General features: G+C 33.1%; 1 protein-coding gene across 14 annotated transcripts in view; it reads right to left on the reverse strand.

The window, feature by feature from the left end:
- The window catches only part of PTPRK (protein tyrosine phosphatase receptor type K), a 505,373-nt gene that overhangs the window by 97,590 nt on the left and 388,446 nt on the right, over positions 1-19,337 (reverse strand). For all 14 annotated transcript variants that reach the window (XM_019729452.2, XM_074333558.1, XM_019729449.2 and 11 more), the window contains exon 8: positions 3,850-4,152. In XM_019729452.2, the coding sequence (XP_019585011.1) occupies positions 3,850-4,152 (303 nt within the window). The remainder of the gene's footprint in view (positions 1-3,849; positions 4,153-19,337) is intronic.

Raw genomic sequence — 19,337 nt, forward strand, 5'->3', positions numbered from 1 at the left:
ATGTTAATGTAACCAACAATACTGAATGGCAGCAATGAATGATGTGTCAGCTCCTATTGACAAAAACAAAAGCAAGATACAAGATACTTTTGTTATCGTATATATTTCTTTTATGTATTTTATTTAAATATAGTTATTTATTCACATAAATGTTAATGTTTCAAAGTAAATCCTCTCCATTGTACTTTGCTTAAAAATGTTTTCTTTTGAAAATATTGACCTAATATTGGGAGGTATGGTTTTAATTAATATTTTCCCTTAATATTACATTTCAGTGAACTTCACACATGACATTATCTAGAAATGTAGTTTCAGAGCATAAAGCAATTTTGTAAAGATTGAAATAAATTAAAAATCACTGGATCAAAGGAAATGCATTGCATCGTGGCTAGCAGCATCAAGAAATTCTGAATGATATGTCAAAAGAGTAAGATTTATTTCAATCTACAAAGGGATGATGAATGATGTGATGACCTATGGGACAGCACCATAATTTGGAACATTAATAATGAATTCATAAAGGAAAGAACCTACAATAAACAGAAAACAGGTCAGCACTGACCTTCATATGATCTGTTCATGCATCTGTCAGTTGAGGGCTCAGGGAGAAGTTAAACAAAGACATCCACTACCCCTACCCGCTACTCAGTTTATAATATTGGCACAGGCTGTAGAGTTAATCAAAGCTGAGAGGTCTGACGGCCCCAGTGTGCAATGTGTGAGGCTGCCATGGGCATTCGTTTGTTTTCCAAGAGAGTACCTGTTGTTTCCATTCTACTCAAATGACATAAGCTTACAATTGTAATGAAGGAAACAATATTCCTTCACCTTTCCATGCCTCTTGTAGAAGGTGGCTGCTGGGGGAAGGAGGAGGCAAAACCTCAATTAATGAGTAAATTTTTATTTGATGGTATATATGTGTTTGGTACCTGTGTTTACCAAACACAATTTGGCCCATAAATACCATGAAATGGAAGGGCTGTATTTCAAATTGTGCAAAAATAGAGGTAGTTTTTAATGTTTGCATAATTCTGAATTGATTGAGCAATAACATTGGAGAGTAGTCTCTCTAGAGTGTATTTTTCTGCTCTTCTTTGTTAACCTACAGGTCATATATATATATATATATATTGGAAAGCCCGTGGGAAAATTATGGTCACGACAGTGCCACACTATTTAAATAGCAGTGGGAAAACTAGAGTGGACAGAGAAAGAACTACCCTTAGGTGAATGACAAAACACAAACATAAACAAATGGGGCAATGGGGTATGGGTACAGACAAATTATATTCAGTAACTTTCTACAATTGAAGGGAGACAATGTCTATGTACCGACATCTATTTATACTTATAATTTGTGTTCAGACAACATAAAGTTACTGAGATCATCATTGTGGCAATCTTCATATTGCAGGGAATGTCACTTCACATTTCCACATCAACAACTTTTAATGGAAACAGAATGCTGACTTTTACTCCCCTTCATGCGATTTACTTGAGAGCTGTTTCAGCTAATTTTTTTTGCATATAAGAAAGACCTTTAGAATGTAACTCACAAAATGGAAAAAAGAGAAAAGAAAATGAATGTGGGTGGGGCAAGATTATATTAAATAAGCATTATAACTTTTAAAATATAATAAATGTGCATTCAAAAATAGCTCCATATTAGCAAAAAACTCTGCCCAAACCAGGCTTTTCTGCTGAGCTGACTTCTTAATATTGATTTTTATCAATGCTGGAATAGAAAATGAAAACAAAATCTCATACAAAAAATTCTACTCATGCATTAAAAAATGTATGCAATAAATTAAATATAAATTCTACCTTAGGGTTCTGGTAGGAAATCTTTCTAGTTTTGTTGTCATGATTTATGGATGTCCCCAGAATTCTTTTCATGAAATTACATTCTTTTACTAGATGGCTGACAATTTATTATTTTTCTATGTAGATAGGGCAGCAATAATTTAATGAGATTGGCTTAATTAGATCATCATAATCCATTGCTCTTCACAGCCATAGATTACGATTTAGATATGCTATGCCCCCCTCAGGAACATCGAGACACATCAAGCATTCTGTGTAGAAACAGGAACTTGCTTGGGTGGATTTGAAGACTGAGTTACTTGTAAATATGCCATAGAATGTATATACCTCAATCATTTAATCTTATATATATATAGCAAAAGAAAAAAAACCCTCAAAGAAGGAATTAGTTTGAGACCATACTTTGAAATAATAATATGCACCTTGATATCATTAAAACTAATAAAAAAATGCTTCAAAGCAGAGTTTATAATAAAATTAGAATAGAAAATAATATTGAAATTAGAATAAATAATGTCATTTTACTTTTACAAAACTGTTTCTGGATTAAAAAATAATATAGTCATAAGTATAATCAATTTAGGACATAATTTTAAAATTCCTTAACAACTCACTTCCTAATTATTAATCTAATTATATATGTACTTTAAAATACATTTAAATACTTAATGAAATATAAAAAATGATTGTATAAAACTGACTTCATTCTTTGGTTTGTGGGAAAGAAAGCCAAGCAAAAACACCATACCAAAGGAAACCACAAGAATGAATAATATTATTAGAGAGTGAATAGCTAAAGAAGCACAAAACTCATGTAATTGGGTCTGAAATTACCAATTAAGAATTTTTAAAAAATTTTAAGTGCAGGCAATAAAATATGCGAGTATATTCTTATCACTAAAATGTCTAGTGTAATACAGATATTTTAATATTTATCCCAACTTATGAAATGAGATAGAGGGTTTTTTTTTCAAGGTTGTTAAATCTATGCTTAGATTTCCCATTTCCCACCTATGAAATAACTATGCTAACTATTCGTTCTTGCATAAGCATGTATTGAGGTGGTGTGTGTGTGTGTGTGTGTGTGTGTGTGTGTGTGTGTGTGTGCAGGTTGATATGAGTGTGTGTTTCTGCATTAGAGTAGGGTTTGTTGTTTAAAATACTGTTTGGCTCCAATTAGGTTCAAGTTCAAATGAAAGCTGAGGTAATCATAATGATTACCTCAAACATGACAAAAGTACATTTATCATAAGTAAATGTGAGGTTTATTCTTTGATACTTTAGGAATTTGAGAATAACCCCATGCATAATTTCAGAATAATATTGATGTAGCTCAAAGTCAGAGCTACATAAGGTTAAAGAGCTCTTACTTTCCTTTATTACAACAGAAACAATAGGACAAACCAGAGTCATTTCCTCTTTTCAGAGTGAGAAAGCTTGAAGTTATAGAATTTCTAGAAACTAGGGTATGTTGACCTATTTTGTAGCAATCTCATACTTGGTAGTCATCAAAATCTACATCTCAGTCTAAAGTTCAGGACTTGAGGGGAACTGGAAACACATTGGTATGAATTACATCCTGTTTTCTGAAACCCAAATAAAAATGTAGCACTACTTACAAGCTATTCAAGAATTTTAGCAAGGGATGGACCTTAGAAATCACCGTGCATTTTGCCAATAGACGATTACTATAGTGTCATGAATAGTGAAAATTATATTTGAACATTTGATAAAAAAACAAAAACAACACACTAAACTTTATTTAAACTTTTAGTGTAGTTGCTACTTCTCTGACATCTCATGAAAACAGAAACCGGTAGAAGTGCATTTCACCTAACGTATGATGCTTCTCTGAAGAGTGTTAAGCTTTTTTATTAAAGTAAAACTCCAAAGTTAACCTTATTAAGAGTATTTAGCAGGTATCATAATCCAATTCAACTTTGGACACTCCAGGGAAAACTAAGCATTTACATGATTCCTGTTATATAATTCCCCTGTTTTAAAAATAACAAAATTCGAACATACCATCTTCATCAGTTTGAATAATTGTCTCTTCACTCTCCTTCCTTCCTTCTGGATTGGTTAGGATCATCTTGAGGCTCACGTTTGTATAAGGTGGCAGATGGTTCACAACATGCTGAGGGGCTTTGGGGTCCATGTCCAAACAGTCGGCCTTGCTTTCATTGTGACCACGGAAGTAATGGTAGCAGATAGTGACATTAAAGGTGTGGCAACGAGTAATGTTGTAACCCAAGGATTCCCAGTCCACAGCAATGCGCCTTGCCTGTATCTCGGCAATCTTTAAAGTTTTTGGGGTTCGCATAGGTTCTGAAAAATAAATGGAAGACGCCCAGATAGCTGTCAACTTTACAGTGAATAATCTTGGAAAAATAAAACACTGAGAGCATGACAATATTGTGTAAACCAAAGAAATCTGGAAGTCACCTTTTATGCTAATTTTCTTTATTTACTCATGATTTTATTCTTGAAGATTCTGCTGAGGGGCTATGATTTACCAACAGGAAAAGAAGTGAAATGTAAAATGCCAACAATTCATAGTACTCAGGAACATGTTGGAAAATAAAATCCTGAAAATGTTGCCATAAAACCTTTGTAGTTGTTGCTGTTGTTATCGCCAAATCCCCCATCTCTTCTTTTATCATATTGAGCAAGTGAATTAGCCAATATATCAAAATGGATAAGAGTCAACATGTTCTGCTCTATGATTTGTCATGTCACCAAGCTATGCTGTATACTAATTAGTCTAATTGTAACACTAAACCTCCACTTAACAAAAAATGATGCAGATATTAATGAACACTTATTACTTCAGTAATGATGTTGTTCATCAAAGCAGAAAAATATCTGAGAAAAATTGCAAGAACACATGTGGCTATTCACACTGTCTTTTATCCTTCTTGATGTCTTTCTATCTTTTTTAAGAAACACTCAGGTCTGACAATCCATTCATTGTCACCCAAACCAAACTGGGGGGTGAATTTTCATTCAACTGGAAAATGACGGCAGAACTAAACACTCCAAAGTCTGGAGTCCATCCATCACTGCTTCCCAAGTGTATTCTTCCCTCATGCAAGACTAACTTTAATCATCTAACTTTATCAAAATAATTACTCTATGAAAGTCATGGTCATGGCAAAGTCTACACAGTCAACAAAACAATACATAGCACAAGTTTAATACATTGATTTGACAAGGAGATTAAAGTAAAGACCAAGATCAAGGCTTTGTTGGGGCCTCCCATAACTCATTTCAGATATTCAATGCTGTTGCTAAATGGAAATCAGTAGGGGAAAAAAGAAGAAAAATAAGAACTACAAAAGAGCCAAATTTGGTATTTTTATAGATTTTGCTTTCTGAGTTTAAAATCTCAGTTATGAAAAAATAATCAACTTGGTACACAGATGGCAAACCCAAATTGGAATCCAGTTCAATGTATTTAATGTGTGATGGGAAATACCCTGTGGTGGCCATTTAATTAAAAACCTCAAAACTGCAAAAATACATATATATATGTACATGCAAATTAATCTTTGGTGGAATCTAATGCTTAGGTTTTAAAAGCTGTCTGTCAATCTTCAGATTGTTCACAGTATCGTCTTCTTATTTTATCACTTTTGTTGTCTGTGTTTTACCTTAAGTATTGTAAGCAAGCTGCAAGAAAGATGTGGCTCTCTAATCATTGAAAAAATCTCTTTATATGTCCAGCTCTGTGCTAACATTTCCTTTACCAGGCACAGGAGACACTTTTAGTTCAGTCTAGTTAGTCTGAAAACAGTCTTCAGCACCACTGCCTGCCAGCTGACCAGGGGGTTACAGTTAGATTCATCCTAAGATTCCCAGATAAAAGTGATTTTGCTGCCTGCTAGGCAACAATCAGATACAATTTAGTGACCATTTTCAAGTTAGGCCATACTTTGTTCTAAAACTATCTAGAATGAGAAAGTAAGATTTCCCCCAAAAAATACCTGGAATATAAGAATGAAAATTTGCCATACAGCAATAAAAGCAAACATCAATACACATTTATTCCTCTGTTTTGCTTTCAGAAATAGTATTTAGGTAATTGTTTTCATACATTCCTCTTTTGAATCTGACATTTCCCCCTTTATGAATTTCTCTTTTTCTAAGGCATCGCTTTCTCCCATCCATCTTTTCAATTTATCCCTCTATTCAGTTTGCACTTACCCTGCATTCTAATACAACTTTAAAATCATACCTAGAGAGCTTCCACAGAGAAGACAGAGTAGCTCTACATCATCAAATCTTACAATTCTAAGAGTTTACAAAAGATATATTCACTAAGTATTATGTAAAAAATACATAGGGTTCACTTGGAGTGAGGATTTTGATATTCTGTGTTTAAATGGTGGTTACATTGACAATGATATAACTTACATTAAAAACTCCCATTTAAAAATCAGAAAAAGAATAGCTTCATAAATCCTATACCTGGTGTGTAAACCACCATCATAATTTCAGCAACTAATACTTTATTAACTGATATAGACAAACAAAGAGTTATGGAAATAAATAGTTTTCTAAGAGGCAAAGAATCATTCTACAAAGTCAATTTGGTATTTAAAATCTATATTTTTTCCCAGTGCCTTGAATAAATGCTGAAAATTATGCTGTTATTACTAAAATAGTGACTTAAAATATAATTTCACTCTCACCTAGGGGCATATTCAGAAACACACACAGATATATATATACAGATACACTCACATTTGTATGCATACACGTATGTATACCGAGAGTGCCAGAAAAATTATACACATTTTATAAAAGAAAAAAACTATTAAAATTGTATACTCAATATATACCGATAACAAAAGAAGAATACAAGTCACGTTTGACTTCTGTAATTACAACAGGCAGGTGCTCAAAGTGGTTACCATCAGCATCCAGACACTTCTGATTACAATGAACTACTGCTTGAGCAACATTGACCAAAGTGTTCACTTGTATGCATGCTTTTGGCACCGCTGGTACAAGCAAAATCTAGTCCTTTCCCATTCTACCCTTTAAATGATGAATCTTAATTCCTCTTGTTAAGTGCTCTGTGGACAGATGTACAACAAAACTTGCATAAAGCTCCCTTTTATTCATTCTTTCATTGCTAATAAATCCTAGGAAAACACTTCTTAAAAAAAAAAGCATATGCAATGAGAAATGTATTAACTAGTTTATCTTCCCTGCCCAATGTTGACCAGCCAGGTTTACTAACTTTCCCCATTCCATTTCTTTTAAGTTTTAATCCATTTCCTAGTTATTATAGTGAAAAAGGCTACATGAAATCAAAATGAAATAAAAACAAATGACAGAAAATTTACATATCAGATTTATGACCAGTATTACATAATTAGCAGGTAAATAACGAAGTAACATATCATTGTCCTCATTTAACTGTAAATAGATCCACCATGGGGTTTATGCCTGTAATAATTTATATGTTAAATATTTAGCTCAACTTACTAGGATAAAAAGAACTACTTAATAATTATCTGAAGATTAAGAAAAATAAATGTACCATGAACAGACAAAATCTGTTGACTTTGAGTTCCTTTTCAACAGCAAGATGACTTAATAAGTGGTTCTAGATAACAGATAATAGGGAATTCAATATTTTGGTACTTGCTAAATAACATGTGACATGACAGGTCAATATCCTTGTCCTTTTGTAGTGATCATCTCTAGTTATTCTGAAAGAATTGTGAAAACAAAAGCTTTAGCAGCTACAAGAGAATCAAGGGCAGGGATCATATTTCCCTAGAATCAGTTTTTAATGATAAAACTTATTATCCGGCTGTCAGTCAGAGAAAAATAGAAGACGTCCCAAAGCTCATGCCAAGAAAAAAAGAAAGATCTTGTCAAAGATACACAAACTAAGAACACTCAAGCATGACAGGAGCTTCGTGCTCTTGGCTGCCTTTTCATCAGAAATCCTAGAAGCTGACTGCAAAGCACAATTTCCATTTCTTTTATAAAAACAAACACAAGTGAATTTTCTGACTGCCAGATAAAATATTTGTGAGTGTAAAACCACCACAACAAAATAATAATTGAGATGAAATTTTTGAACAAAGGTGAATTAAAAAAAGTAAAAAGTAAACAAAACAAAACAAAAAACATCAACATCCCTTAGGGGATGAAAAAACTTCAAGTCTTTGGAAGATACTGTCTTTTACTTTTCCCTCTTGATGCTTTGTATCTTTGCTTTTCTTCTAGTAAGAATTGAGAATAACCAAGGTTTTACACTGCGCATCCTTTCGGTCTTATAACATCATTAGTCTTGCCAAAAAAGATTTCATCTCTGCTCCCAAGGGTCAATTTGAGTTAATGATAAGTTGGTGAGATGACTTGATTAGTACTGTAACACGAAGAAGCCTCAGGTCCAGGAATAATCACAAGCCAACTGTCAGCTCTTTTGGCTTTATGGCTGTGTTGCTGAAATGATATGCTTGGACTCAGGGGACATAGAGTGACGGGGGTGCATGGCTCACTCAGCAATCCTGCAGTCACAGTAATTATTGAGCCAGCAGCATCAGAACAATACTAAGCATACACTCAAATGAAAACAAAACAAGTCATCTTTACTGCTCTCAAGAGTCTCACTGAAGTTCATCAGATAATTCTAATAAACTTAACATTTGCATCCTCTCTACAATAATGTCAAGGAAATCAATTGGTTTTTAAAGAATAATACCCAAGTGACATGACAAAAAGACAAAGACAATTCTTTTCCCAAAAGATAAATCCTACTGAATGTCTTATCATGAAAACTGTTTCTCAAAATATGGGCAGATGAAAATTTGGAGACCCTTTAATGTTTTTCACTTAAAATGTTTTATGTAATATTAGACTGTGTTGGAAGAAACAATGCAATTACAATCAATGAATCCACTTTGATTTATCTTTAATATTGCATATCCCATTTATGTTTTATAATGTAAATAAAACTTAAAAAAATAAAGTATTCTCTATAGACAAATACCTATACCTGGGTGAGACGTAAAATAGAAACAAAGGCATTTTCTTAAATTATGAAAAAAAGAAGGAATAATCTACTGTATAAATAAGATTTTTTAATAAAAAATAGCAAAACCATTAATCAGATGCAAAAAAGTAGAGTGATTTGTACATAATGCTAAAAAATATGGAAATCAAATCTTCATAATATACTGTATATAAAAAAAGATGACTTTAGAGGTGCTATATATAGCAATAACAAAACTTGAGCGAGGATTTTCAATGCCTTCTTTATCCCTAAAAAGAAGATAAATGACCTACTTCTTAGGATGTCCTAAAAAACAAAGTAAATATTTTGTATGCCAAGCACAGTCATTGACCCATAGGATATGCCTGGAAAGTTTTTGTTTCTGAACAATAAAACAAATAATTTTAATGTTTTAAGCTCAAGAACTAATGGAAATAGAACCGAAGAACCTAATTCTGTGTAGCAGTTACAATGATGGGTCCAATTCTTCACCTCTCCTTCTATTCACACTGCTTGCCATGTGACTTTGCAATCAATTCCTCCCACCCAAGAAGTGGTGTCTATTTCCTCATCCTTTGGTTTTGGGTTTGCCTTGTGATATTACTTTGGTCAGCTGAATGAGGCAGAGAGTGATGGCCTGCTAGTTCTCAGGCTGTATCTCAAAAAGTCCTTTACGCTCCTGCTTGCTCTTATACTTTCACCATCAATTCTAGAATATGAGCTACATATAAAGCAGAGCTGAGTTGTCTCAGTTGTACTACTAGCAAAGGTCAGTCTAGATCAGTCAAAAGAGACTACGAGTAGATTTCTGACCCAGCCAAGATCAGTACAGGTTCCTAGTCCACCATTCTAGGAGTATAAGCAATACATGCTATCTTACGAGATTTTTGTGGCCAGTTGTTGCTCAATATTTTGATATAATCCCTATTCTTAACCTCCTCATTTATACATTACTTAATATTTGTGTGAAGATTATGTCAGTGATCACTCCATAGACCAATACTTTATAAATGCTATTTATCTATTAATAGGTTGTGCTGAACCACTACCTGCTTATTTAGCATTATTTTTGTAATAACAGCAAACATTTATGAAGTGCTTCACATATGCCAGATACTGTGGCAGTACAGTATATGCTTTAAAAAAAAATGACTTTAAATGAATTTGGTTTTGTTTTATTTCCTATATGCTCTCGGAGGGCAGGTTCAGTCCGTTCTCCATGCCCCCATGACACTAATATATTAAATGTTGCATTAATAACTCTATGAGTGATAAGACATGCCACTAATTTATTCAAAGCTATAATAATTGAGGTAGTAGTGTTTCACTACCCTACTCCATTGCTGCAACACAACATTTATTAAAAGTTTAATTATTTATATTAATATGACTTTGTAGGTGTATATAAAAGTGAATCTGCAATACAGTCTAAATTTCTTTACTTTTGAATGGATAGGTCTGACAGAAAAAAATACATTTATGTATATAGTATATAAATCCCTGTAACACTGTTTAGATGCAGAAATAGTACATGTTTTCCTCAACTACATAACTCTCTTATAAATATCTTAGACCTGTACTTTAATGAGTCACCCAATTCAAATCAGGAAAATTATTATAAAATGTACTTAGTTAATGAAATGTTAAGAGGGCCCATTTTAAGTGAGGCTATCTTACGACATGACTTCCCGCCTCCCCTCCCTGCAACAACAAACCACAACATCTGCATTATGATCTTTTAAGCATATATGGCTCATTTTGCTCTTTACAAAGATTATGATTTTAACACGTCAACCTACGTCCTTATTTCATCCCTTCTGGAAATAGAGTAAGGAGAATAATTTCCTTTTGGTCACATTTCTTAAGAAAGAAGAAAAAGTTCTAAATCATAATAGAAAAAAGCTACAGTATACAAACTCCAAAAGTGATAATGGCCATTGACGTACTTTAACATGAATTTGATTTTATAAAATGCGAGTGTCTGGTAACATGCTTGCTTCCGGGGAATGGAAAGGTAAGTACTGCCAGGTTCATGAGTATTTGTCTATTTCCTTTTCTGAAGCCACCATTTATTCGATGCTTTCATGCATGATTAACAGCTGGCAGATCCTTCACATGTAATCAATAGTTGTGCAGTTTTATATTAGGTTTAGAGATTAGACAGCCTTGATTATAAATTTTATCGATTTGTACAGCTTAGCTGCTGAAATCCCTGTACATTTTTCAGAGATTAAATTAAAAGGAGATATATGGCCTACACACACTAGAAATGCAAGTCTGATTATAAGGTGTGACCTCCTTGTACTCATTCCTCTAGGTGAATAAAAGCTATGTAGCAGACTAAAACATGAATCAGCGTGTCAACAAGCATCAAGCTGAGAGAGTAAACGCAGTGAAAATATGACCCAAAAAAATTACAAAATCAAAAGGAAACTTCCTAAGACTGTAATTAATACAGGAGGCTGGAAGGGATTAATTGCTTCAGCTCATTTGTAAATTAGAAAATTGACAGAGATAAGAATGTGAACCCCTTAACTTCTACCTGAAAAATCTAAGCCTATATTAACACTGAAAATGCATGATCTCTTTTAAGATAACGAAATGAGGATTTGTTTTAATTATTAGAAAAATATGATTATTTTGGTTAGTGAATAACCTAGTGACTATAAAATTAATAACTAAATCTATTTATGAATGTTCCCACCTTAAAATCTTTTAAAGCACTGCTATTTTATGTCCATTATTTTAAGGTCTGAGGATATCCAGGAAAAAAAAAAAAAAGCATCCACACGCTTATCCAACAGGAGGAGGAGTCCTAATGTTTATTATGGCTTTCTGAATATTATTTCACATTTGTTCCTTTGCAGTTATCCTTCATTTTCTAATTATGTCCCAGATCTGCATAAGTTCTGCATAAGACAACTCATCAGGCAGAAATAAGTGAAAGGTGATTTATCTTGACATGTGTTCTGAAGAATTAATTTCCTTACCTTTAAAAAGATATTCAACAATTAGGTTTACAGCATGGACTGCCTTGAGCCAGTCTATAGGGTTATAGACAATGTTCCAAAGCATTTTATATTGGCTTTGAAAGAAAATGGACTCCCATTAAATTATATAAATAAAAAATAATAAATCTATCATTAAATACATTTGCAAGATATTTGATAAGATGTTTTTATTAAAATCTACTAATATTTTCCAATGATTCCGTATGAAAACATAAAATGATAACAACGCATAGAAATGATAACTTAGAAGATTGCTTTTCTTTGTTTCACAAATAAGTTCTAGTAAGGCTACATTTTAAATTATTATGTAGAAGTTCCTATTTTCTATATGTATTCACAGAAGAACAGTGAACGACAAGGAGGAAGTGTGTAAAAGTATAAAAGCACTGAGGGATTACTTTATGCTTGTTCTGTACATAAGCTGCTTTGATAATCACATTCTATATCCAAATCTGTATGACTAGTTTCAACCCATTTCTTAAATTCTGGTTCTGAATTTCAAACTGCCTTAGAAGATTTCCATCTGGATACTCAAGTACAATATGTTCAAAACCAATTTATCATCTTTCTTTCATGAATGCCTCATTCTAACCTTCCTGCTACTATTAAAGGCTTTAGTCCCCAGACTAAAACTGTCACAATATCATTGGCTCCTCTGATCCTCAGATAACCCCTAGCAGTTATCAAATCTAGTATTTAGTACATTATTTAATAAGCTCTATAGCATTTCATCCCTCTCTTTAATCCAGGACCCAGTTTTCTCTCACCAGAACTATTAGAAATCTTTCCAAAATGCAATCCTAAATTACACCATTCAAAACACGGTTGGAGGTTTCCTAGGCTAACTAAACACAGTGAAAACCACTTGTCCTAGAACCCAAATATCTCCTGACACACAGTGCATAGAAGCATCTCCTAATACAACTTTATCTCATATGAGGTCTGACAATTAAGTTTGTGAATTTGTTGCAATGATGTTGCTAACCTTTTTTTGATATCAGGGGGATTATTCATTATGAATTTGTACAAACTGGACAGTTAACCAAATTTCTATTTGGAGGTGCTGAAAAGGCTGTGTGAGAAAGTTAGACGACCTGAACTTTTCACCAACAATTGCTGGCTCTTGCATCACGACCATGCACCAGCTCACATGGCACTGTCCATGAGGGAGTTTTTAGCCAGTAAACAAATAACTGTATTGGCACACCTTCCCTACTCACCTGATCTGGCCCCCAATGACTTCTTTCTTTACCTGAAGATAAAGGAAATATTGAAAGGAAGACATTTGATGACATTCAGGACATCAAGGGTAATACAACTATAGCTCTGATGGCCATTCCAGAAAAAAAAGAGTTCCAAAACTGCTTTGAAGGGTGGACTAGGCGCTGGTGTCAGTGCATAGCTTCACAAGGGGACTATTTCGAAGGTGACCGTAGTGATATTCAGCAATGAGGTATGCAGCACTTTTTCTAGGATGTGTTCACGAACTTAATTGTCCAACTTTTTATGCTTTTTCCACTGTCCTACACTGTAGCCAATCCACTCATTAGATACAAAAGCTGCTGCAGAACTGCCCCACAGGTATTACTGCCCATTTCATTCCATCTACTTAGAATATCTTCTCCTTGTAGGTCTCCTGATTGAAGCACTTCATTGTCCAGGTAAAACTATATTAGTTTCCCAGGGAAAGCTGACCTAGGAAGTTTGACAAAGTGATAAATGACATTTAATTGTCAGACTCTTATCTATACCTTTATTAAGGCATTTAATGAATAGTATCTTCCATTCATTTTATGTGTCTTTTTAAGTGCTCAGGGCTCTTATATTACTATATAAACTTGGAAACAGAAACTATGCTCTATATAAATAGTACATGTAAAATGGAACTTGAATGATGCTCAACAAATGTTAAAATAATCAGTTAATATGTTTGTAATATGTAGCTAATTTTCAAAACACAGAATGAGTTCCTAAATCAGTTCCCCCTAGAACAATTAACTTCAACAAATATTTAGCAAGTAAATACAAACAGGCCAGACGAGTTGCTTAGGATAAAAAAATTAAAGACATGGATCCTTTATGTGCAAATCTCACAATATGGTGAATGCACAGGCCCACACGCAAGTAAATTGTACTTTAATGTGGTAGAAACAAAGCACTATCGGACCAAAGGGGTAAATGAAATTCAAAAACTCTTGTGATAGGAACAATAAGTTGCTTCACCAATTTGAATTTGATATTCAAATTGCCTATCAAACATCTCAACTTGGTTGTCTAATGGCCATCTCAAACAAAAATCTTCAAAATGGAAGAAATGTTATTTTATAGCCGATTCCTACAGCAGCCTTCCCAATCTCAGTAAAATTAACTCCCTTAGTCTAGTTACCCAGGTCAAAAACTTTGGAGTCATCCAAAGGCTTTCCTTCATCTTACACCTCACATCCATTTCCTCATCACTTCCGTCCATTCTCTCTGCAACATAAGATTAAAATCTGATCACTTATCCCTACTTCCACCATTACTATTTCTTTGCTCTTAGCCACTATTACCTCGGGCTGCAAATAACTGTCTCCAAACTAAACTGGAATAAACCCCTGCTTCCTCTTTTCCCCTCTTTCACAGATGTCAGAGGGACCCTGGAAACCTCTCCAGTGACTGCCCACCTAAGTTAGAGTGAAAGCGAAAGTCATCACGATAGGTTGCTAGGTCCTGCACACTGTACCACCCGCCTCCCACCTCACTCTACCTTGCCTCATCTCCCATCACCTCAGCCTCACTCACTCTACTCAGCTATGGAAGGCATAGTCTTGCCTCAGGCAGGGCCTTTGCACTGGCTCTTCTCTTTGCCTAGAATGTCTCCCAGATATCCACCTGTCTTACTGCCTCTCCTGCTTTGGAGCTTTGTTCAAATGTCACCTTCTCAGTGAAGCATCCTATTTAAATGCCGCTCTCTGTTCACTTGTTTCATTTTTCTCCCTAGCACTATTGCCATCTACTATCATTGGTATCTTACTTATTTCTCTTTATTATTTCCTGTCTTCTCATACTCAAATGCTTGGTACACACTGTTCAATAAATATTTGTATTCACAAATGAATGAACGTACATACGAATAATGAATGGTTGTATTTCTGCAGTCTGGGAGTTCCTGGCACATAATGAATGAGCTACAAATTTTGGGTGACTGAAGGTTATATTTTATAACAGAAAAGCCACCATTAATATCCTATATCTAAATTTAGTGATAAAATGAAACTAAATGACTGACTATATCTATCATCTAGAAATAGTCTTAACATGTTTAATGCTTAAGAAGCAAAATAAAGATTTCTCTTCGAGAGAGAGAAAAAAAGTCAAATTACTAGGAGAAATTAATGCAAAAGCAGGGAAAATGTTGTTAGACCTTTGAAGAATCTCTCAGAGAGGAAGTATACAATGAACGTTAAAAATTTGAAATTCTAAATTTACTTTGAATTTTTTTTATCTATTGTGAATATCAAGTAGATTAATGACATTCATTTTGACTGGCTTTTATTGTTTTTTGATCTTTGAAGTATTTTTTCCTTATTTTCTCAACTAGATAGCAAGTTTCTCCAGAGTAAGGAACATGTTTACTACTTCACTTACTTCTTATTTCATGCTAAGCATAGAGTAAGAAAGTGGTGAATATATTAACTTTAAGCAATTTTATCCTAAGGAGTTGTCATAAAATTTAAGGGCTTTGAACATAAAATATCAAAATAAACCTCATAAAGATGGAGGGGCGGGGGAAATATCCTTGAAGTCAATGTCTGTTATTTTTCAAAGCATAGGAAGAATAGACTTTCGGTATCTTAGATTATTTGATATTCCAGTTTAAAAATCAGATGTGCTGTAAAAATTGTTTAATTTATAAACAATCGATTTTGTTTTAGGTTACAATGTAGAACAGATGTCATTAAACACATATTAAACTTCTTTTTCACTCACATAGGGATGTAAGAATTAATTCTTTAATTAGAGCCTGCATCAGTACTGTTTCCTATAAATTTATTGTCAATCGTGCTGTTTGATTTCCAAGGTCAAGTCCCTTTGGGCACTGCTTTTATCTATACTAGCATGTTTGTTATAGTGGCCTAGAACAAGTTTCTCAAGAAAATTTCCTAGCCTCTGTGTATTTCTACATGTTGTATATGTCTTAAATTACTGTCTGTAGCTCTAATACGAGGGCAGAGACCTTTGTTTGTGAAAATGTGTAAGTATATGAAATAGGTTAATAGGCTGTGGAATTGGACTTCTGGTTACATAAGTGCAAGTTACTTAATTAACATCTATATGCATCATCCCCAAATCCATGAAATGAGGCAAAAATAATATCTACAAGGATTATAGTAAAGATAAAATAAGATACTATATGAAAATAAATTAGAAAAATACCTGGCACATTTGATGAGTAAACTGTGTGTGTTAACTTTATTATAAGTATAGTATATATTAGTGGTCTAGTAGCATTATCACTTACAAGAATAAAATCCTTGAAAAGTATGGAAAGGGTTCGACCCCCAAACTCCACTGCATGTCAACGGTGGCTATTTATCCATCCTCTACTCCTTACTCAGGAAGTAAAAGCATTCATTTATAATTTTCAAAATGTCAACTTAAATAATCTTTGAAAAAAACAAAGCATGGTTGCTGGATTACTATACCCCTTTTCTGATACTTGAAGAATACGTATGCGAGTTACTAGGGAAAAAATCTAACTTGAAATAAAACCAGCACTATAACAAACCTAACAAACAAAAACTTTACAAAAGGAATTGAAAATGGAGCTGAGCATAAAGCTTTTCGGCTAAACTGAATCCCTTGAGTCTACCGACTCATTTACATATGTGAATGCAAATTTATTTTCTCTACAAGTGAAGTTTTCAATATATCATTAAACATCACTACTGGAATTTTCAAGAATTCTTGTTCTGAATGTAAAGCTATAGGGAGATTGAAAGTTTTTGTTGTTTATTTATATTCTAATATGAATGACTGCTCAAGGACATATCCAGAAACTAAAGGTCATAATCAAACTGTAGTTACTTATAATTTTCCAATATACTCTAATGTTTCCTTAGAACATTTTAATATGTCTTTTGCAAATGCAGAAAAAAAAAAGAATTTGGTAAGTCAAATGACCTGAGCACCTAACAAATGATACTTTACTTGTGAATTTTTTAAAATTGGATGGATTTGTCTGAAATTATAATGATTTGTCTTGCATATAGGACAGTATATCCAGACATCTACCAATAAATCTTCATAAATAGACAAAATTTAATAATTCAAATAACTACATGTCAATTAAGATTACTTATTCTTCACTGGCATGTAGAACCGTAAGTAGAGGTCCTTAATAAAATCATTATAATCTAGTACTCAAAAATTGAAGTATGTCAGTTTCACCATATTTTCTTTCATTTATATACTTTGAGAATGCATTTTGCACAGTAACTCATCAAAAAATGAAGTACATCAGAAATATGTATTTTGAAGACATTTTGAAACATTTTTCTTACAACATTCACAGTTTGATTATTGTAACTACTTTTGGAATCTGTTTTAAAACAATCATCCATACTTTCCTGACATCTCAAAAACTGTATACTGAAAACATTGATAGAAACAATTGTTAAAGCTCATTATTATGGCTGTGGTTTTTGATGTCATTCTCTTGGTAAATTTAATATTCTTTAATTTAAATATTTGTTAGCTCTTAGAATGTCTTCTCCAGTCCAAGGAGACTGCATTTTGTGAAGATAAGACTTGTCATATTTTTTGTATTCGTCCTTAATTCAAGCATAATGTGAAACAGTAGATGCTTATTTATAATTAAACTATTGAATCAAAGAATAAATAACTTAAATAATTCTCAGTAAATGTAAACATTAAATCTGTTTTATTTCAAGTCAATCATCTCATCTTTTGATTGATGTCCCTTAAGTGAGCAGAACCATGCATCATGTCTTCCACCCCAAAGTACTACAATGCACAAAATGATGGGGGAATAAGTAGTATTTATTCAATGTCTTTAAACATTAGTTATGTTCAGGTAGAAATATAAATTAAAAAATCACTTTTTTAATCAAAAATTGAACCAAAAAATAAAAGTGTTAATAGTACATCATGCCTTATTAAAGTTACATGCCTACTATTTCATCATAGTTCTTCTTAAAATATAATAAAAATATCTACGTTAAATAACAATACTTGTGACAACTTGGAAAATGAGGATTTTCAAGCTTCTCCAATGGAAGGCCGTATTCCCTCACTGTGCCTCTGCATCACTGGATGAGGACTCACATTGAGAAGATAATTAATATGGGACCTCCTACTGAGCAAGACAGTGGACCCTTTCGTGGCAACAAGGCAAAAATCCTACAGCAAGAGGCCCCTGTTTTCTCTTTGACATAATAGTATTTATTTTCATTTATCACTCATCTCATCATTTGTAACTTTCTTTTAATTTGACATGGATCTGAAAGTGATCTCTCTGATGCTTCATTTGTCAGCAGGCCATGCCAAAACCAAACCAAACCTAAGCCCTAAATAGGAACACCCCTAAAGCCCTAAATATGAACACCCCCACACCTCCAATTGCAGTTATTTCAGTCACAATTAGTTGTTCCTAAGCACATTCAATATTGTTTTAATGCCAATATTGGATTTCTTAAAAAAAAAAAAAAAAAGCAAGTTTATTTTTTTTTCTATATGATGCTGAAATAACAAGCTATTTTAGTCATTTTAGTGAAAAAAAACTTAGCTGAAATAATTAGATATTGTCAATAAAATAAAAATGAAACAAATTTTTTAAACGTATTGAGATGATGTATTTACCCCCAAAATTTTATAAAAGATGAAACTGAGATTAGTAGGGGGTTGAGTAACTTACTGATGGTTCAGACAGAATTCATATTGAAGTTTGGCAGATTCAAAAACAATACTTTCAAAATTAATATTACGAAACCTAGAAAATGTAAGTAATGATTATATATATAAAGTTTTCCACAGAAAAATATTAAAATTGAATAGAACACTTTTAAAAATGCAAAATATTAGGTTTGTGCAAAAGTAATAGCAGCTTTTGCAATTATTTTTAACCTTTTAAACCACAATTACTTTTGCACCAACCTAATAGCTACTATATGCTAGTAGTTACATTTAATTTATGCTGTTATGACCATAGCTCTTTAACATCAGAGTATATAAATCCAAATGAACAGCCATATCAGCCTTCTAAATGAGCTCCATCCTTCCCTTCCTTGACCATTTTCAAGTTTCAGAAGTTTGAAATGTAAAATAATTATGATTTTTCAATGTAATCCAGTTACATTCTGATTATTACATTATAATGGAGCACACTTCACATAAAGACTATGTTGCCTCATCTAACTTATTTTCAAGCTATGCATGCTATTATTTACACATGTTAAATTTGCTTTTATAATTGTTACTTTTTT

This window comes from Rhinolophus sinicus, linkage group LG05 (genome assembly GCF_036562045.2).
Source record: "Rhinolophus sinicus isolate RSC01 linkage group LG05, ASM3656204v1, whole genome shotgun sequence".
NCBI lineage: Eukaryota > Metazoa > Chordata > Mammalia > Chiroptera > Rhinolophidae > Rhinolophus > Rhinolophus sinicus.